At 32.6% G+C, this 22,105-nt stretch overlaps 1 protein-coding gene across 4 annotated transcripts; it reads right to left on the bottom strand.

Annotated features, from left to right (window-relative positions):
- Window positions 1-7,317: 7,317 nt before the first annotated feature.
- LOC101262698 (3-phosphoinositide-dependent protein kinase 2-like) lies at window positions 7,318-12,636 on the bottom strand. 4 transcript variants are annotated; one of them, XM_010319676.4, is made up of 12 exons: window positions 12,501-12,636; window positions 11,865-12,199; window positions 10,966-11,146; window positions 10,772-10,824; window positions 10,290-10,391; window positions 10,109-10,217; window positions 9,929-10,007; window positions 9,615-9,780; window positions 8,746-8,880; window positions 8,484-8,650; window positions 7,798-8,020; window positions 7,318-7,642 (listed from the first exon to the last, which is right to left on the bottom strand). In XM_010319676.4, exons 2-12 carry the CDS (start codon window positions 12,018-12,020, stop codon window positions 7,559-7,561), a joined length of 1,455 nt encoding a protein of 484 aa, XP_010317978.2. In that variant the 5' UTR covers window positions 12,021-12,199; window positions 12,501-12,636; the 3' UTR covers window positions 7,318-7,558. The 4 variants fall into 4 exon arrangements, with proteins under 4 accessions (XP_010317978.2, XP_019068402.2, XP_069150978.1 ...); XM_019212857.3 differs by having other exon boundaries at window positions 11,011-11,146; XM_069294877.1 differs by having other exon boundaries at window positions 11,865-12,178; window positions 12,501-12,560.
- Between the last annotated feature and the right edge of the window lie 9,469 nt (window positions 12,637-22,105).

Raw genomic sequence — 22,105 nt, 5'->3', positions numbered from 1 at the left:
TCAATATATATTTTCTTAGTAATTTTTTTATTTGGACATGTAGTTAATATGTCACTTTCTACATTTTATTGGAATATCAATGAGTTTGAATCTTTATATTACAACATATACTCCGATGTACTTTTTTTCTTGAGTATATACGAATTATATTATAAATAACTGAAAAATACTAATAAAATACATCTACACGTCTTATTATCCTTTTTCATATTGATATGATAAAACTCCTTTGAATATTTCATTTTTCAACCGTTTTTGTTCCCTTTTCAAATATACAATTTAAATTTGTATGATTATTGCATGAATCACATTTATTGGTATTTTAGATTCTTTAGTTGCACCTATATCAAAAATAATTGTTATCATTTGTCAAATTTATTTTTTAAGAATGTTATCCAAAATGTTACGCTATTATTAAGTTTCAATATATTCAACCTCTAATGAGAATATGTTTTTTTTTAAAAATTATTAACTCGTTTACTATATTTTAATCTATATCTTTTATATGAAATATAAAGATAGAAGATTCATATAAACTACGTTAAAATATTTGATTGATAATAAACATCTTCACATATTATGTGTATAAAATAATAAAATTCAAAAGTTAATTAAATTGAATACTCTGATAATATGTTTCATTTCAAATATACTTCTTGCATTCTCAAATCAATGATTGCACCTCTTTCTATGTAAAATTAATACATGAACACCCTAAAATATATACTCATTACTTAGTATTAATCAAATATTTTTATTTTTATTTTAATATTTGAATATTAAAAATATTTTAAGGATCGTTTATAATTTTTATACTTAAATAGATTGAATTTCAAATTTTAGTTATTATTAAATTGTAAATTAAATAATGTAACAATAACGACAATGTATAAATTTTTTGTTATTGATTATAACCGTAATTTAAAATTACAAAATATATACAATATTAAATATATTATTAGAAGTGTTTGACTTTCGAAATAAAAAGACATAATTTCACAAAAAACATTCACGTATAATTATGAAAATAAATTTAAATATAATCATATGAAAATAAATTTTATTTTGATTAAATTTTTGAGTTATAGTTGAAGATTGATATAAAAGAATGATGCAATACCTCACTTTGGTCAAAATTATCACTTGTCTTTATTATCAAATTTTTATTTTTTCTTTATTTTGATTTATAATATTCACAAAAAGAATATAAAACATCTTATTTATCTTTCTCCTTAATACTGTTACAATCTATTAAATATTTTTCATCTCACCTAATCATACTATTATAATTTATTATTTTTTCTAGATTTTAGTTTTTAAAATAATAATCTTATTTATCTCTCCTCTTTATCATCCTAATTAATTATTCTTTTTTCTTAATTATTTTCTTTCTTTTGATTCATAAAATTTGAAGAAAAAATAGATTTAAATATTATTATTATTCAAAAAGTTCTTTTTCAATTTTTTTTCTCTTGATCTGTAAAATATGTAAATAAATAAATAAAATTTCTCTTTGATGAAGACTCATAATTATTATTTTTTCTCTTTTTCTTGACTCTTAAATATTTTTTTTAATTTATATTTTATGATTAACAACTCAGAAGAAGTTATAATAGCATCTAATTTAGTTTTTTTTTTAAATATAGTTATAGTACTCTTCTTATATTATGATTACAATAAATATATTTACCTTGTTTATCTCTCATCTTATCATTACTATAATTAATTATTTTTTCATCATTTCTCATCATTGCTATAATTTAATATTTTTTCTTAAATTAGATTTTTTACCCTCTACATTTTTATAATTTTTGAAAACCAAAAATCTTATTTATCTCTTCTCCTTATTGTCATAATTTATAATTATTGTTGAAGAAAATTTTCTTCTTTAAAGTTTTTTTATTGATTTATAAAATCAGTAAAAAAAATAAATTCAAATACCTTATTTGTCCCTCTCCTCACATTACTACAATTTATCATTTTTTCTTAAACCTTTCTTTTACCTTCTATTTTTAAAAAAAGATTATAGAAATAATAATATTATTTATTTTTCTTCCTTACTATCATGCTTAATTTTGTTACTATTCTCTTTTACTTTTCTTAAACGTTGTAGAATTTAAATTATAATTTTAATTTTAATGTAGAAATTTCATATTTTGTTTGTCAAAGTCCTAATTTACATTTTTTTGTTATAATTTACTAAATTCATTTGTTTTATAAATTGAGAAACTATGATTATCTTAATGCTTTGAAGACACGTGATAACTTAAAAAGATGTAATTATTTTTCTCGTATAAATGCATATGTTATAATAATAAACTTTTTTTCTAATTTTTTTTTTTTGTAAAAAGGACTCAACTTTATTTCTATGAGCATTCTGATAAAGTTTGTTTAGAATGTTTTTTCCAAATTTGTTATATGTATTTTGTTAAAGTATATAATGCCTCAAATTATTAGTTTCTTTAAATACTTTATTCTTTATGTAATTGGGGTTGTATATCTCTCAATCTCTCTCTCTATATATAAATAAAAAAATTGTTTATATCTCTTCTGTATAACCATAAATAATTATTCTTATTCACAAAAGCTCCTTTTTTCTTAATTTTTTTCTTTTTTTTAATTTATAAATTTGAAGAAAAACGCAAATGTGAAATATTTCTGTTAATATTCACAGACTCACTTTTTAAAAAATATAAATAAATAAGTTCTCTTGATAAAAATAAGATATCTCTTGATTTTTAAATATTTTTATCCTTTATATTTTATGCTAAAAAAACTCAAAAGAAGTTATCCATTTTCTTGATTTTTAAATATTTTTCTTATTTATATTTTATGTTAAAAACTCAATAAAATTATAAAATTGTATCTGATTTAATATATGACATAATTAAAGTATTACCTTATTTATCTCTCTTTCTTACTTTTGCTATAATTTATTGCTTTTATCTCTCCTCATCATAACTGTAATTTATTAATATTTTTTCTTAAATTAGTCTTTTCATCTTCTATTTTATAAATTTAAAGAGAAAATCTTATTTATCTCTGCTCCTTAATATCACATTTACTATTATTATTGAAATTTGTTTTCTTCTTTACAATTTTTTCTTTTGATCCATAAAATCAGTGAAATAAAATTCAAATATCATGTTTGTCTCTCTCCCTAGTCCCCACGTCACTACAATTTGTCACTTTTTCTTAAATTCCTCTCTAATGTATTATACTTTTAAAAAATTCTAAAAAGTAAATTCAATGAATTTATATATATATATATATATATTCTTTGAAAGTTCAATATATATATTTATAAAAAGATTTCTATTTAAAATGTTTTATAATATAGAAGAAAGAGAGAGAAGTAGTTAACGAAAAACTAAAAAAAACTAACGTTTTGTTTTCCTTTCTTTTGTTTATTTTTATTTTAGTTACTTTTTTCCTTTCATTTTTTACTTAATATAATATAATTTACTCGCATTTATAATATATATATATATATATATATATATATATATATATATATATTCTTCAATTTAAAATGTTATATAATAAAGAAGAAAGAGAGAGAAGTAGTTACGGAAAAATAATTATAGTTTTTTTTGTAACGTTTTTACATTTGTTTTCCTTTCTTGTGTTTATTTTTATTGTATGTAGTTACTTAAAAAAAAATTCTTTCCTTTTTTTTCTTTACCTCCCTTTTACTGTTTACTCAGTTCAGTACTATATATCTTCTTCCTTTTATCTTGCAAGTTGCAATGTCATGCCTCATTTCTTTATTTTTTTTCTAATTATATCACACTAAATTTATTCTATACTATTAGAAAAAATTTACTAATATCATTTTTTTTTAATCTTACTATTTCTTACTTCATCTTTTTATTCACTTTTTATTTGTGAAAAAACAGAGAAGAAAATTAGAAAACTATACTTCAGATATTATTTTTACGATTTACAAACTGAATATTAGAGGACATTTAGATGTTTCTCGATCTTTGGAATAATGAATTTCTATATAAAATTTCATTGTACAATTTTGATAGATCCGTTGATATAATTTTCGTTGGCATAAAATGATTAAACTTGCACAAGTATATTCTAATGAATTCATTTATATAACAAATCAAAATTTTGATTTACCTGAAGCAGTAAATCTTCTTGTGGAATGATTCTTCAATTTTGTTAATTTACCTTCATATCCTCTTGTCTAACTTCATTTGTACAAACAAATAAATCTTTTATTTATTTGAGGCAATAAAACTTTTCAAAAATTCAATTACCTGAAGTAGTATATCTTCTAGTGCAATATTTCTTCCATTTCGTCACTTACTTTTCCATTATGTGCTCTCATGCATAACTTCATTTGTATAGACAAATCAAAATTCTTGATTTACATGAAGTAGTAATTAATTTTTTTTGCAATGAAATTGGAATTTTATTTGTTACTTTCAGATTATGTGCTCTCCTATTTTATACTTTTTATTTGATTGTAATAAGTTATTGACAACCGTTACAATTCTTCATATTCCATTAGAACAATAAAAATATCATTTATGTAAAAACTTTTCATTGTCCTCTTTAATTGTAAGTTAATAGATGCATTAGATGTATTTAGTACATTATTATTTTAAAAAAAATGTTCAAAAATTGAGAGAAAAAATAAATTGAAATGGAGGTCATATAGGCATGCCACATCAGCTTTTCTATATTCCGCTTTATATATATATATATATATATATATATATATATATATATATATATATATATATATATATACATATATATATTGATTGTTTACAAAAAGACTAAATCGATCTTCAACTATTATTAAATGACTTACTTTAAACTTAATAATTTACGAAATGACTAGATCGGTCTTCAGTTATTATTAAACGACTTAGTTTATACTTAATACTTTAAAAAACGATTAAATCAATCTTTAGTTAATTATTAACCGAATTACTTTATACTTAGTAGTTTTCAAAACGACTAAATCGATCTTCAATTATTATTAAATGATTAACTTATACCTAATAATTAGAAAATGGCTAGATCGATATTCAAATATTATTAAACAACTTAGTTAATACTTAATAGTTAACAAAATGACTAAATTGATCTTTAACTATTATTAAATGACTTAGTTTATAGTTAATAATTTACAAAATGACTTATTAAACGACTTAGTTTATACTTAATAGTTTACAAAACTACTAAATCGATATTCAATTATTATTAAACGACTTGTTTTATATTTATTAATAGTTTACAAAATGACTAAATCGATCTTCAATTATTATTAAACGACTTAGTTTATACCTAATAATTTACAGAATGGCTAAATCGATCTTCAAATATGTTAGACAACTATGCAAAGTTGTTAGACAACTCTCCAATATTGTTGGACAACTCTTCAATATCGTTGGAAAACTAATGTAGTTGTTTGAAGGACTTGACCCTTCAACTGTTACAGTTATCCAACAACATTAGAAATTGTTAATATAAAATTAGAAGTTTTTGATAAAATTTAAAATTTCTTAAGATACAAATATTAAGTTGTTTGGTCTAATAATCGTATCATTAAGTACATGTCATAAATACGACAAGAAGTACATTTTTATAATTTTTCAATTGATCAACAACAAAACACAATTTTCGAACAACTGCACTAGCTGTTGGGAGAACTTCTACTATCGCCGGACAACTAAAGACAGTTGTTGGACAACAACAAAGACATGTCTAATTATTTCAATAAACAACTTCAATAATTGTCCGGACAACTACGAAAGTTGTTGACTGAAACAATCATTTTGGATTCACTAAATACAACTTTAGAATTGACACAAAATAATTTTCATACTAATCAATAGTACTCTATTGAGTTTATTCAAAGCTTAAACAAAACAAATACAATGCAAAAAACTCAAACACATATATTTTGATATTTTTTATTTCATAAAATTTTCTTTATAGATCTTCTATATATAAGCATAACTTTGCAAATAAAGAAAGATGAAGAAAAAGAAGAAAAAGAAAAAAGAATTGACAAATATAACTGTAGTTTGAAGAGGATTGGTGGGAAGAGAATGGAGTTGAGAAAGAATGTCTTTATCTTTTTTGTCTATTTTGATAAAATTTTAAATATTTAAAGGTAAAGAAATAAGGAATATAGGGGCAAAGTGTACAACTTAAAAGTTTGGGGCTATTTAGAAAATACTTTTTAATTTAATTAATATTATTTATTTATTTGTCACTTTTACTCAATATTTAAAACTTGAAGGACTCTCACCTAATTACCTAACTTATTTGTCCCTTTTAATGGACCATCCCCCATCAAAGAGTGAAATATCAATTTTTAAAATATTTTTTTAATAGAAACTTATCTTTTTTGCCTTTTATTTAACTTTTCTAAATATAATGAAAAATATTTATTAGGATAATTATGACATGACATTATTATACGTGACATGAATATGACATGCCATATATGCAAAGTAGTGAGCTACACACAGGTGGAAAGACTCAAATATCTCATTTTAATTGATCTTAAGGATTCAGTTGACAAATTATTAAGTAAAAATGTTCAGAATACAAAGTCATACAAGTATAAGAATTCATGAGACTATTTCGCTTTATTAATTTAAAAAAAAAACTAATTTGCCCTTATTGATTACTCTTTTATTTAATTTAATATGAACATTCTATCTGAAAAAATAAATAATTCGTATAGTTACAAGTTTTTAATTTGAATCCAAGGAATTTAAATAAATATTTTACATAATGTCATTAGAAATAATATCATGGCTACTTACATATTGAATACAAATTAATTATATTTTAATATCTTTTAAATAAAATGAAGATCTATTAAATGTAAAGTAAAAATATGTTGTGAAGATATAAAACTACAAAAAAAAATTTGTAAAAGAATGTAATACAAAATCTCTCGTGTCATCGTGTGATTAACTAAAGAAAAATAAAGGTAAATAAAGATTTGAATTTATAAATAGATGTTGAAAACTAACATAATTTTTCATTTTGACAATTTAAACAAGAGATAATGCACCTATTGATCACTTGCAATACCCGAAATTTGTATCAAATTAAATACTTCTTTTGTAATAAGACAAAAATAGAACGTACTATATATTACACTCGCGATCGACATATTAAGTGTTGAATTAAATGACATTTGTTATTTGTGCTCGAAATAATTATGAAACAATTAACTTCAATTTCATCCATTTCATATTTACTTGGTCTATGTTGATTTGACAGTGTCAAAAACAACTCTATTGTGAGGAGTGGTTTTGAAATAGCTGAGAATTCACCAACTTCGTTCAGTTCTTGCATTTACAAGATTATAGCATACAAATGTGGATGTGCATTTCATCCAAAAGAAGATAAAAAAATTTTGGTGAAAATTATCTACTATACTCTAGACCTGTATATTGAGTTTATATTGATAAGTATTTTGTATGAGTATCCAACATTTTTGGATCCCCTATACCCTCTACAATTACATATCTTTTTCAAAAAGTATGGTTGAAATGCAGATATATAGATATCACCGGTTCTGAAGAGTTTCAATGGCCTTTTTCCACTGCATTGCTCGTTGTTTAGCATCCTCGAAAGACATAACTTTCTTTGGCTGTATGATCAAAAGATGCATAAACATACAAAGATTGAGTTAAAACTTTGATAACTTAGAAATGATAACAAAAAAGATTGATTCATTTATCAAAAACAATCATTAAAAAATAGTAAGAATGATTGAGGTCTGGAGAGAAAGCAACAGGACTTAACTGTGCAAACCTTGAACTGTGAAGGGCTTATGACTTGAATATTGAGATCGTTAGAATTGTCGGACCATATAATATTCCCTTTGACCACCAACTTTGAGGGGTCTACGTAGATCAATTTTGGCTTATTTGTCAAGATAAGCTGAACTTTCTTGCTTGTAAGCTTCTGTATCTTTTTCACATTGGAGATCATAAGAACAGATTCACCAGGCTCCAAAAACTGCTTCCTGTTGAGGCATCACGAGAAACACGTTGACATGCATTATCGATTGACAAGGAATAAGAGTTGTGGAAAAAAACAAAACAGAGGAGTCGGCCTAAAGCAACCATGTGCATGAGTCTGCCCATAATAAAGTGTGATGTTGAGGGTTGCTATGTCCCGCTTAACAAGTCCAAAAGAGTAATAGAACCATTATAACATAGGCTTAGCAGAGTAGGAACAAGCTTCTACATGAAACTTAATGTAAGACACTCAATGATCCTAACGAATTAATGAAGCAAAAACTGCTTCCCTTTTTCCTAATTAGGTAACATAAAGACCATTTGAAGCTGGAGAGACAAGGCAAGAAACTGGCACCATGTTGAAACATAAATATAAAAGTAAACTTGTACACAAATAACAAGGCTAACCATAGTTAAAAGTCAAACTAAGAGTTAACAGCTAAAATGTCCCACAAGTGTTAAACCTACCATTTTGAATCAAATGAGTCGATTGAAGCAAGCCTGGTAACGCTACTAGCTTCAGAAGAGGATGGCGTACCACCATTTCCATCATTAGGTCTAGCTGAACCATCCCCTATATGTGAGGGATTCCATGAAGGATCATGATCTTCACCACTGGTACGAGTAGAGTGTCCCTGAAGATTTGATATACCCTATTAATACTTCTATAACTAATCAACTCTTTAAGAAAATTGAGATAAAGCTCAATAATAAAAACAAATTTCCATACTTTCGGCTCTGCAGCAAGCCGTGGAGGAGTTTGTAACCTTAAATTGTCCCAATCAAGTCCACTAAAGAAAGGATGGTTTTTCAGTGAAGCATAACCATCAGGTCCAGCACCTGGTCTTCGGCTAGGATCAATATCCTGATTCATTTGGATGCAAGTTAGTTGGTAAAAGAGATTTTATGATATGTACAAAAGTATAGTATGTGTATTTTTTGTAAATATAAACACAAAACATTTATGTGCTTCTTTTACTTGGAATGAGATATATTTTAAAGATTATATTCTATTGGAATATAGAAGATGTTTATCATATGCGTTCTGCATTATTTTAGAAATGGCACATACATGCCACCATCATTCTCTCAACCTGCCATAAAAAGAAAAGCTATGTAGTCCTACAGACAATAATACTACAGTCCAACACCTAAAATAGCAGAAGATGCATGCATTGGATGTTTCAAAAAGCTAGATATACAAACAGATATGTTTCTAAGATCTTATCCTTACTTTAAGTCTAAGGGTAACACCAAAAAAAACACCTAAACATGTATACCAAGCCAAAGTTTTGGCTGGCCTAGGGGTTACAAGCTCATATAATCCAATTACACAGAGAAACTTATGTCAATCAAGATACAAAAGTCATTCTTAATTAAATAAGGCCTATGTAGTGTATATTGTTGGTGTTATGCTCATGGAACAGAAAGGATTTAGCGAATCTAGTTAAAAATTTCTGCCTAAGCTCATCTATGTTTGAATCAACTGATAGAATAAATCAAGATACATTTCAGATAAAGGACAAAATGAAGAATGGGGGAAGAAAAAAGAAGAAACCACAAGATGCAAGTAAATATTAAAGAGGAATTATAACTTACGAGCAACTGATCAATGAGATCTCTAGCTTCATTTGAAAAATAATTTGGGAACCTGATATCTCTAGCAATGATTCTTTGAAAAATGAGCCATTCACTGGTATCTTTAAAAGGTGAAAATCCTGAAAGCATTTGATATAAGGTGCAGCCAAGTGCCCAGAGATCATTTCTGGTAAAACATGTCCAAAAGGAATGATTATGTTTTCATTCAAAAATGCATAATTCACGCAATACCATCAAAGTGTAAACTACTACCAATCAGCTAACATCCAGAAAGAAGTAAAACGACTTGGCTTTTTCAAAGGCAGGGTCCATACCCAAAAGTTGCAGGAGAAGAATTTAAAACTTCAGGAGGGACATATGCAGCTGTCCCCACAAAAGTACATGCCTTGTCATCTGGAGGAAAGAAAGAGCACTGGTTTAGCAACGAAAATAACACCAAAATACCCTATTTTGTGCCAATATGATTGTGATTTTTCATAACAAGCAAGATATACCTGATGCTGCATTTGGAAGTACTGTTATTCTGCTATCCTGCATGGGTTTTACACTGCCAAAGTCCGCAATTTTAATACGTCCATCTGAAGTGAGTAGCAGGTTCTCTGGCTGCCATAAATAAAAACATTCAAAATTGTCCTAGAATATTCTGCTGACACAACAATCACATAGTAAAATCACCTTAATATCTCGATGAATCAATCCCATACTGTGTATATATTCAAGAGAATCTGCCACTTCAGCTGCGTAAAAACGTGCTTCATCCTCGGACAAACGACCTTTCTGCACCAACCAAAATAAAAGTTTAATAGGAAATGATCTACTTTCTTTCCAAGCAAAAGAGAATATTAGTGAATTGTGGAACTGATCACACACTTCAGAAATGGAGAAATCCTTCACTGCCAATGATATCATAATAAATGGACAGGGAGCATTTAGAAAGATGATTGTTCTTTCCAGAAGGAACAACAGGATATATCAAATTTAGGAAGTCAACCACATTACAGAGTTCAAGAAGAAGATATATGTTTCCGAGATAAATCAGAATATGCCACAAGTGGTTCACTATTGATAACGATTTTTTTTCTGTTTTATGTTGTGATTTTCTATGCTTATGGGAGAAACTAAAAGAACACGTATATCAAGTTTCTTCATTTACTCACCCTGGTAATTTGATCAAAAAGCTCACCACCTTCACAGGACTCCAGTGCCATGTCTTCACAATAGGGTAACATGAAATTAGAAGGAGAAACATCAATGTTCGACAAGACATGCCAAGCATAAAGAGTGGAAAAAGATCCTTAAAGAGAATGTGTAAAATACTAACATATCAGAAAAATGTGTAAAATAAACTCACATAGTGAAAAAGTGTCTTGGAAAGTGAAAAATAATCGCACAATACCAGGATGATCCAACTGATCAAGTACAATTCTTTCTAATTTCACATAGGCAGTCTTATTTTCTTTAGTGATGAACTTTTTGTCCATGATCTTCAACGCATAAACATTCCCTGTGTCTTTCTTTTTTGCTCTGACAACCTGATAGTACACAATTTGCAACCAAAACTTCAATAACAATTTGTGATTTATTTACCCAGAGGAAAAGCAAGAGGGGTGAAAGAAGAAAGACCAATATAAGAAGAGTTGCTAGTTACTAATATAGGCTAATAAGACGACCCTCAACTGTGCGATAGAAATACAATCCTTGAACTGGACTTCTGCTATAGGAGTGTGATCACCAATTAATACCACCAAGAATTGCTTGAAAACTAAAACACATCTCAAAGATGAACTCACTAAAAAGATTTTCTTTGATCTAAAAGAGACGACTTCTGCAACAAATATCTAATCTTTATTTTTTTTCCCTTTTTCCTTCTATGCGGGACATTTGGCTGATACTTTATTACAAAAACATATACTATATGGTTTCAACTATTGACTATCAAGTGAATGACAGAGAAAAGCTAAAACTGAATAACGACATCTTGAAGATGAATACAATTGACACCTGAACTCAACAAGATAACTCATTATATCGAAAAGCATGGTAAGACATAACAAATCCATGGTCTACATTTCAACTAATACCACTCACCAAGGGAGGTTAAACCATAATGAGCAGAAAAATAAAGCAAGATAATAAAAATCATAGAACATCACTACACTTGAGCACAAAAAGAAAAAAGGGAAGTGTTGAGCAGAATCTCAAACTAGACTTTTTCGAATAAATACATAATAAAAAGGATTAAAATCTGACCTTTGAATAAGAACCAACTCCATAGATCTTTCCCAATTCAAAATCTTGGATTGTGAAATTTTCCTGAGGTGCTCTGAATGCAAAGCTCTTAGATCTTTGAGGATTTGGTAAATTATTTTCTATCCTAAGCTTTGAATCTAATTCTTGCTCCATCATCAGCTGCTACTCCTCTTTCCCTCCACCAATGCCAACATTTCACACTAAAATTCCTTCTATCAAATTTTATGCATATATTTTTTTCAAATTTTTTTATATGTGAAATGCTATCACTACTTTCCTTCTTTCTCCCCCAAGAAAATCAGGGGTTTCGATCCCTACAAAAAAATATTTAGTCCCTGAAAATTTTGGCAAAAAAAAAAAGTTATCAATTTTTACCATAAGCTCAGAGTTTCTTCATATTTTACACCTCTCTTTATTTTCCTTTTTCCATAGGAGAAACAATAACAAATTATTCATCATACATGCATATATCCGCACAAAATAAAAAAGGGAAAAAACCAGCTACGTGTATGTATATGCAAAAATGTTTGAATTTTAAATGTCTCTTCTTTTTCTTTTCAAAACCCTGGAAAGGGAAGTTGAAACAAATTATATATTTGGTTGTATGAAGAACACATGAAAATGAATGATGGGTACCTTCTCATTTCATTGCCAATCAATTTCTGAGATGATTCATTTTCTTGTTTCATCAAATTAACCTCAAAATTGTGTGTGAAGAATAATGACATAAATATAAAGGTCCTTAAAAGTAGGAAAAACTGAGAAGGATCTGCTGTCTATTATTGTCACCGTTTCCTACTTTTCAGGACCTTTAAAATCATCATAATAAAATTACAAATCAAACTAGAAAGTGAAAAAATAGAATTAAATTTATATAAAGGCAATACCTAGATTACAAATAAAAAGAGCAAAAATTTAATTTTACACAACACACACTCTCTATATATTCGTAGTCGGAGAGAAAATCACATGTTTGATTGAACACGGCCAATTGAAATTTATCTTTTATGATAGTGTGTGCTTTTGGGGGTGACTTACTTTCCTTTCTTTGAGCGATTGGCCTGGAATAGACCTAAAGTGTGCAACTTATCCTTCTCTTCTCTGTTTCGTGGCTATTAGACCTGAACCCATTGAAAGTGAGAAAAGAAGTGTCGTAGCCTATTCTTCTATTCTCCATTGAGTGGTGAGGATTGTTATATGTTTCTGGCTAGCTTCTTTATGGCAAACGCTACTCGTCGCTTACAATAAATTGTCTCATGATAACCTTGCTTGACCACTTTCGCTCTGACTGAGTTGACCGTTGCACCTGATTTCCATATCTCATCAATAAGCCTAAAGGTTTTCTTCTTGATAAGATCGATATTGATGATATATAGTGACCTTGATACAGAGCTGGAACTACAAACTAGGATGGATGAGGATGAGCTACGCTTTCAATAGCATAGGGCACATTCGTGAAGTGCAGCTTGACAACAATAAAAAATAAGTCTTCCCTATCACCAACCTAGCGTGTTATCTACAGTGAAGTCCACTCTTGGCTAAGCTCTTTGGGCGGGACTTTCTTGAAGTTTCTGAGATTGATATGCTCTAAATTAGTAAAAGAAACCCTCAAATCCTATTTTGTCTTTAGTGACACCAAGCTACCTCGCCTTTTGTTGGTGAAGTGAAGGATAAAAAAAGATATTTTAATAATCAGTTTGGTGGTTTTTCCATTTAATTTTACCTTAAAATTAAAATTGATTATGTCAATTTTTTAAGAATAAAAAGAATAGATTGAAGTAAAAGAAATATTCAATTTGACAAGATTCTATCTAGTTTGATTTTTGATTTTCAATATTTGGTGAATATTTTTTAATACAAATATAAAGTGTGTGGGTAAATTTCTCAATAAAAATTCATCTTTTTAAAGGTATCGTATTTGATTCAATTTATCGAGATGTAAAATGGAAATCTTCAAAGATTCTTTTTCTTAAATTAAGAGGAATAATTATGTTTTAGTTTGAATTTGTTGAGAGGTGGCAATTTTTTTAATTCGGAAATGAAAACGATTAATTGGAAAGAAATAGAAGAATTTGGAAAAAAATGAAGTGAGAGAGTGTGTGGTATTAAAATGGGACTCATTAAAACACTTGTTGAAAAATTAAGGATCTCTTACAACTATAGATGGTTGTATCTCAACCATATTGGAAATTTTCACGTTTGTGATGATACCGAATCATTGGTTTCTCCAAATTAGGCTACATATTTTTTGGTTCAACACTTCACTTCATTTGTCATATTCGGTACTTCTTTGTCTTCTTTATTGTTAATCTTACAAAAATTATGATAGCATGAAACTATTTTGCCTTTATAATTCGAGTTAATATCTAAGAAGTAGAGGTGTTTGTGGTATGGTTTAAATCGGTTATTGATTAAAATTAAAATCAAATCAATTTAATTGTTTTTTAAAAATTTCTATAATCAAACAAAAATAAATAAACATCGGTTTGATTATTGTTTATTTGGTACGGTTTGATTCTGTTTTTCTAATTTATTCGATTTGAAAGTGTCACGACCCAAAACGAGTCGCGAGTGGCACCCACACTTATCCTACTATGTGAGCGAACCAACCAATCTAAACCCCAACATTTCAACCATAAATAACAGAATATAATGCGGAAGACTCAAAACTCATTAACGAAATCAATTAATAACTTCTAAAATTCAATGTTATTTATTATTCCCAAAATCTTTAAGTCATCATCACAAGAACATCTATCCTCAAATTACTAAATCTAAGAATGTCTAGGAAACTAAAACAAATACAAGAGATAGTCCATGTCTGAACTTCAAGGACATCAAGACATGAATGAGAGAGAATCCAATCCGAGCTAGGAACAATAGCGCACCCTGAAATCTGACGTGGTGAAGACTAGCTAGAATTGCGGTTGAGTTGAAGACGACGGTACGTTTGCTGCACTCCACAAATAACAAAGAGAAAACATACAAGTAGGGGTCAGTACAAGAACAAGTACTGAGTAGATATCATCGGCCAACTCAAAATAGAAAGCAATATATATCAGATAATATCATAAAATCAACTACAATACTCAACAGGTGGCAACAACAAGTACAAGAACCATTGGCAACGACACCCAGCACACCTATGAGGACTCAAGCCTCCACACCATACTCATTTGGGAAATAGGTTCATTAAATTTTGAGTATATTAAGATAATTCAAGATTCATTCTCTTTATTCCTCTTGTGTCGGAACGTGACACTCCGATCCCCTAATACTACGTGTTGGTTCGTGACACCCGATCCCCTAATACTATGTGTCGGTTCGTGACAACCGATCCCCTAATACTATGTGTCGGTTCGTGACACCCGATCCACTAATACTATGTGTCGGTTCGTGACACCCGATCCCCTAATACTATGTGTCGGTTCGTGACACCCGATCCTCTAATATTATGTGTCGGTTTGTGACACCCGATCCACTAATACTATGTGTCAGTTCGTGACACCCGATCCACTAATACTATGTGTCGGTTCGTGACACCCGATCCATTAACCTCATTCTTTTAGTTCATCAAGCCTTCTTTTATACCAAGACATCATCATTAATAGAGAGGTTTTAAGGTTTAAGATTCGACAGCCTCTTCATGCTAATTCATCACAATTACATAATCACATCATGCAAGCACACAATTAAGCATATAGAAGACTTTACAATACTACCCAATACATACCATTCGCTATTAAGAGTTTACTATGAAATAGCATAAACCATAACCTACCTCCACCGAAGAATTGTGATCAAGCAAGCTATCCCCCAAAGTCTTTGCTTTCCTCTTCGTTCTCTCTTCTCTCGCTCGTTCATCCCTCTCTTCCTCTTTCTGATTTTTCCTTATTCAAACCCTTTTTTTACCCTAATTACCATATAATTAAGTACAAAAGATGGTAAAAGTAACCCACTATTTATTCCAAGGTTGTCTCCTTTAACCCCCAAGTAATTGAATTATTAACATTAAACCACTAACTTTATAATTATAGGCAGGAATAGTCCAAAACTCCCCTTAAAATATTTAACAGAAATCCGACCAAGTCAGGGTTATGCAGCCTGTGACGGCCCGTCGTGTCTGCGACGGTCCGTCCTGCTGCTTTCGTCACAAAGTTCAGAGACTGAATTTCACTAAAGGGCCTGTGACGGTCCGTCGTACCCACGACGGTCCGTCCTGCCATGTCGTCGCAAAGTTCAGAGAGTTGTTCTCAGTACCCAAATTTTCAGAATCTAAGTGTTTTGGAATGAGACCCCCTTGACGGTCCGTCGTGCCCATGACGGTCCGTCATGGGATCCGTCGACCCAGACAGTTATTACCAGAAATAAACTCTACTGCTCAAAACGACTAACAGGTCGTTACAATAGATACCAATTTACCCATCGTTCATCCTCGAACGATCACAAGAAGAAAAATAAGGGCGAAAAGGAGTACCTGGATCTGAAAATAGGTGTGGGTATCTTTCTTGCATATCAGCCTCCTTCTCCCAAGTGGACTCTTCAACTGGCCGATTCTTCCATTGAACTTTGACAGATGCAATCTCCCTTGACCTCAACTTGCGTACTTCCCTATCTAAGATAGCAACACGCTCCTCCTCATAAGACAAATTCTCATCAAGAAGAACTAAATCCCAACGAATGATGTAGTTTCCATCCCATGGTATCTTTTCAGCATAGACACATGAAATACCGGGTGCACTCCTGAGAGTCCTGGGGGCAAGTCTAATTCATAAGCTACCTCCCCCACACGCTTCAGAACTTCAAATGGACCAATGTACCTCGGACTAAGCTTACCTCGCTTACCGAACCGCACCACTCCTTTCATGGGTGAAACCTTCAGCAAAACTTGTTCACCCTCCATAAACTCCAAGTCTCTAACCTTTCGATCTGCATATTCTTTCTGCCTACTTTGAGCCACTAAAAGCTTTTCTTAAATGCATTTCACTTTATCTAACGATTCCCTCAGAAGGTCAGTACCCCAAGGTCAAACCTCAAATGCATCAAACCATCCAATGGGAGACCTACACCTTCTCCCATACAGTGCCTCAAATGGGGCCATATCAATACTTGAGTGATAGCTATTGTTGTATGAGAATTCTGCTAAGGGTAAGAAGTTATCCCAATGACCACCAAATTATATCACACATGCACGAAGCATATCCTCCGAAACCTGAATTGTTCGCTCAGACTAACCATCGGTCTGAGGGTGAAATGCAGTACTAAGATCCAATCTAGTACCTATCAGCATGCAATGTTTTCCAAAACATAGAAGTAAACTACGTACCTCTATCTGATATGATGGAGAGTGGAACTCCATGCAATCAAATAATTTCTGAGATGTAAATTTTGGCTAACTTCTCTACATTATAAGTCACCTTGACCGGAATGAAATGAGCAGACTTAGTTAATCTGTCAACAATCACCCAAATAGCGTCATACTTACCCATCGTCTTTGGTAGACCAACCACGAAGTCCATTGCGATTCTCTCCCACTTCCATTCAGGAATGGGCATTCTCTGAAGTGTCCCTCCAGGCCTCTGGTGTTCATACTTTACCTGTTGACAAGTCTGGCATTGAGCAACCAAATCAACAATGTCCCGTTTCATCCTACTCCACCAAAAATGTTGCTTTAGGTCACGGTACATCTTGGTTGCACCAGGATGTATAGAATACCTTGAACTATGAGTCTTTGTAAGAATAGTGTGAATCAAATCATCGATGCAGGATACACATACTCTTCCCTTAATACTCGAAATACCTTCCTCATCGATTTTTGCTTCTTTAGCCTCTCCTCGCAATACCTTATCTCGAATCCGAATCAGTTTCTCATCAGTAAACTTCTTTCCCTTAATCTTATTAAGAAAGGAAGATCTTGCCTCCACATAGGCCAAGAATCCTCCCTTCTCATTTATTTCTAGCCTCATAAAGTCATTAGCCAGAGTCTGAACCTCTCTAGCCAATGGGCGTCTAGAAACCTGCAAGTGAGCTAAACTTCCCATGCTCCTTGCCTTTCTACTTAAAGCATCTGCCACAACATTAGCTTTTCCCGGATGATACCAGATGGTGATATCATAGTCCTTCAGTAGTTCCATCCACCTCCTCTGTCTCAAATTCAAATCTTTCTGAGTAAAGACATACTGTAAACTGCGATGAACTGTATAGACTTCACACTTCACCCCATATAGATAATGTCTCCATTGCTTTAATGCAAACACTACTGCCGCTAACTCCAAATCGTGGGTCGGATAATTACGTTCATGCACCTTTAATTGCCTCGAGGCATAAGCAATTACATTCTTCTCTTGCATTAGCACTGCACCCAAACCAGAATAGGATGCATCACAGTAAACAATGAAATTCTTACCTTCCACTGGCAGGGTAAGAATTGGTGTAGTAGTCAACAAAGTCTTGAGCTTCTGAAAGCTTTCTTCACACTCATCCGACCATACAAATGGAACACTCTGCTTAGTCAAGTTTGTCAGTTGGGAAGCAATAGAAGAAAATCCCTTGACAAATCGACGGTAGTAGCTAGCTAACCCAACGAAGCTCCTTACCTCTGTAACATTAGTAGGTCTTACCCAATTCTTTACTGCTTCGATCTTAGAAGGATCCACCATCACTCCATCCTTAGAAACCACATGCCCCAAGAAGGACACTGAATCTAGCCAAAACTCACACTTAGAGAATTTGGCATAAAGCTTTTTCTCCCTCAACATTTCCAATACCATTCTGAAGTGCTCCTCATGTTCTTTCTTGCTCTTTGAGTATACCAGTATATCATTATTGAATACAATGACAAAGAGATCCAGGTATGGCTTAAAAATCCCATTCATCAAGCTCATGAAAGCAGCAGGGGAATTCTTAAGCCCAAAAGACAAAAGCATAATGCCCATACCTGGTCCGAAAAAAGTAGTCTTGGGCACATTTGTTGCCCGTATTTTCAATTGATGATAACCAGATCTCAAATCGATTTTTGAGAAGGTACAAGCACCTTGTAACTGATCGAACAAATCATCGATGCGAGAAAGAGGATACTTGTTCTTAACAGTTACCTTATTCAGTTGTCTGTAGTCAATGCACATCCAAAAACTTCCATCCTTCTTCTTCACAAACAAAACGGGAGCACCCCAAGGGGATGCACTTGGTCTAATAAAGCCTTTGCTTAACAACTCTTGAAGTTGGGCCTTTAACTATCTTAACTCAGCGGGAGCCATCCTATAAGGGGGTATGGAAATGGGGTACCCGGCTCCAGATCAATGAAAAAGTCGATATCCCTATCCGGTGGCATACCAGGAAGGTCTGCAGGAAACACATCCAGAAACTCACGGACTATTGGAACCGACTCAATTGAAGGTACTTGGGTAGTATCATCCCTGAGGTGTGCCAAGAAAGCTAAACAACCCTTTCTAACCATTTTCTTAGCACGAAGGAAGGAGATGATACGAACTGGAGTGGAAGTGTAGTCACCCTTCCACACTAACGGATCTGTCCCAAGCTTGGCCAGTGTCACAGTTTTAGCATTACAATCTAAGATTGCAAAATTTGGAGAAAGCCAAGTCATACCCAGAATTACATCGAAGTCAACCATTTCTAAGATAACCAAGTCTACATGAGTATTTCTCCCCATAAAAGTCACAAGACAAGACCTATACACCTTTTCAACTATCACAGACTCACCCACCGGAGTAGAAACACGAATAGGCATGTCAAGCAATTCATAATGTAAATTAAGACCAGTAGCAAATGAGGAAGATACATATGAAAATGTGGATCCAGGATCAAATAATACAGAAGCCATGCAATCACAAACCAAAAGATTACCTGTGATAACATCATCAGATGTCTCCGCTTCAGACCTCCCAGGGAAAGCATAATAATGGGCCCTATCACCGGTCTGTCCATTGCCCCTACCATGTTGCGCTGTAGTAGTTCCTGTTTGCCCGTCACCCCGGCCGTTTTGATGACCACCATTACCTCGGCCACCACGTCCTCCCGAATAACGGCCTCTTTCATGACCACCTCTACCTCTGATTATTGGGGGTCTGTAACTCTGTTTTGGACAATTTCTCCTAATATGTCCAGTCTCTCCACATCCATAACAATCTCTGGATTCAAGCATGGGTCTTTGTGAGAACGACGGAGTCTGGAGATAACCTCCAAACTCAGAGAAATGTTGACCGGTCTGCGGTGGACCCCCTGCTATAGTCTGTAGTGAAGACTGAATAGGTCGGGCTGGATAACCTCCTGAACTCTGCCCTCTAGAGTAAGAACCATTAAACTCTCCTCCCTTACAAAACTTCTTAGTTGCTGATGCCATGTTGAAGTCATCTGGCTTCACTCCCTCCACTTCTATCACGAAATCTACCACCTCCTGAAAGGATTTTGCTGCAGCAGCTACCTGTAAGGCTAAAATCCGTAAATCTGACCTCAACCCTTTCACGAAACGGTGAATCTGCTCTTGTGGACTGAAGCAAAGCTGGGTGGCATACCTAGATAATACACAAAACTTAGCCTCATACGCAGTAACCGACATCCTGCCTTGCTCTAGGATCAGGAACTCATCTCTCCTCCTATCCCTCAAGTCCGGGGTATATACTTCCCCATAAACAAGCTAGAGAATGATGCCCAAGTCATAGATGGTGACTGTGCTAGTTGACACTCGACATATGACCGCCACCACATTTTGGCGTTCCCCTGAAATTGATAGGTCACAAACTCAACACCAAATCGTTTTACTATGCCCATCTTGTGTAGTAGCTCATGACAATCAACCAGAAAATCATAGGCATCCTCAGATTCAGCACCCTCAGATTCAGCACCCTTGAAGATTGAAAAGTTCATGCTGATCACTTGTCATTATAGGCCCTGTAGTCAACTGAGGAAACGTGCCTATTTCCAATGAGGCATCCATGCGGGGGAGCCACAGCAGCTGCATGTTGTACTCCCGAAACCTGAGGCGCTGGTGCAGAAAACACTGGAGGTGTCTGGCCCTGATCAAATAACGCACTAAGATAAGCAAGAACCTGGTTAATCATCTCTGGGGTAGGTTGGGGTGGTAATTCCTCATTCTGCACTTGTTCATTCTCCCCTTCCTCACCCTCACTTACTACTTCCTCAGTCGGTGGAGGAGTCACCGCCCAGGTACCAGATGGGCCAGGTGCTTGTCCTCTTCCTCTAGAGGACGTCCTCCCGCGACCTCTACCACGGCCTCTTGTCACTACTTCTCTTCGAGCTACAACCCCAGTGGCTGGCTCAGACGCATCTTGTCTTGCCGGTGTTGGTGTTGGCGCGGTTGTTGCTCTAGTTCTAACCATCTGTGAAATAGAGTGAACATGGTCAGATACCAATTTGTATCACCTAGATACCGATTGGACCCAAGTAATAGCACGAAAGAAAGAAAGAATAGAATTTTCCTAAAGTCTTGTAGCCTCTCAAAGAAAAGTAAAGGCGTCCCCCTACCGTTCCTCAAGACTCTACTAGACTTGTTCTTATGTGATGAGACCAACAAACCTAATGCTCTGATACCAAGTTTGTCACGACCCAAAACGAGTCGCGAGTGACACCCACACTTATCCTACTATGTGAGCGAACCAACCAATCTAAACCCCAACATTTCAACCATAAATAATAGAATATAATGCGGAAAACTTAAAACTCATTAACGAAATCAATTAATAACTTCTAAAATTCAATGTTATTTATTATTCCCAAAATCTGGAATTCATCATCACAAGAACATCTATCCTCAAATTACTAAATCTATGAATGTCTAGGAAACTAAAACAAATACAAGAGATAGTCCATGTCCGAACTTCAAGGACATCAAGACATGAATGAGAGAGAATCCAATTTGAGCCACGAACAACAGCTCACCCTGAAATCTGACGTGGTAAAGACTGGCTAGAATTGCGGTTGAGTTGAAGACGACGGTACATTTGTTGCACTCCACAAATAACAAAGAGAAAACATACAAGTAGGGGTCAGTACAAGCACAAGTACTGAGTAGATATCATCGGCCAACTCAAAATAGAAAGCAATATATATCAGATAATATCATAAAATCAACTACAATACTCAACAGGTGGCAACAACAAGTACAAGAACCATTGGCAACAACACCAAGCACACCTATGAGGACTCAAGCCTCCACACCATGCTCATTTGTGAAATAGGTTCATTAAATTTTGAGTATATTACGA

The sequence above is a fragment of the Solanum lycopersicum genome, chromosome 3 (assembly GCF_036512215.1).
Source record: "Solanum lycopersicum chromosome 3, SLM_r2.1".
Classification (NCBI taxonomy): Eukaryota; Viridiplantae; Streptophyta; class Magnoliopsida; order Solanales; family Solanaceae; genus Solanum; species Solanum lycopersicum.
The sequence above is the reverse complement of the archived record's forward strand: the minus strand, read 5'-3'. Positions and strand labels throughout refer to the sequence as shown.

Excerpts from the sequence above, each read along its gene's own strand:
- LOC101262698 (XM_010319676.4), bottom strand. The coding sequence starts at position 12,020 with ATGATGGAGCAAGAATTAGATTCAAAGCTTAGGATAGAAAATAATTTA. Across the intron at positions 8,881-9,614 it reads ATCTCATTGATCAGTTGCTC|GATATTGATCCTAGCCGAAG; the intron begins GTAAGTTATAAT and ends CAAATGAATCAG. Across the intron at positions 8,021-8,483 it reads GACTCATTTGATTCAAAATG|GAAGCAGTTTTTGGAGCCTG; the intron begins GTAGGTTTAACA and ends ATGCCTCAACAG.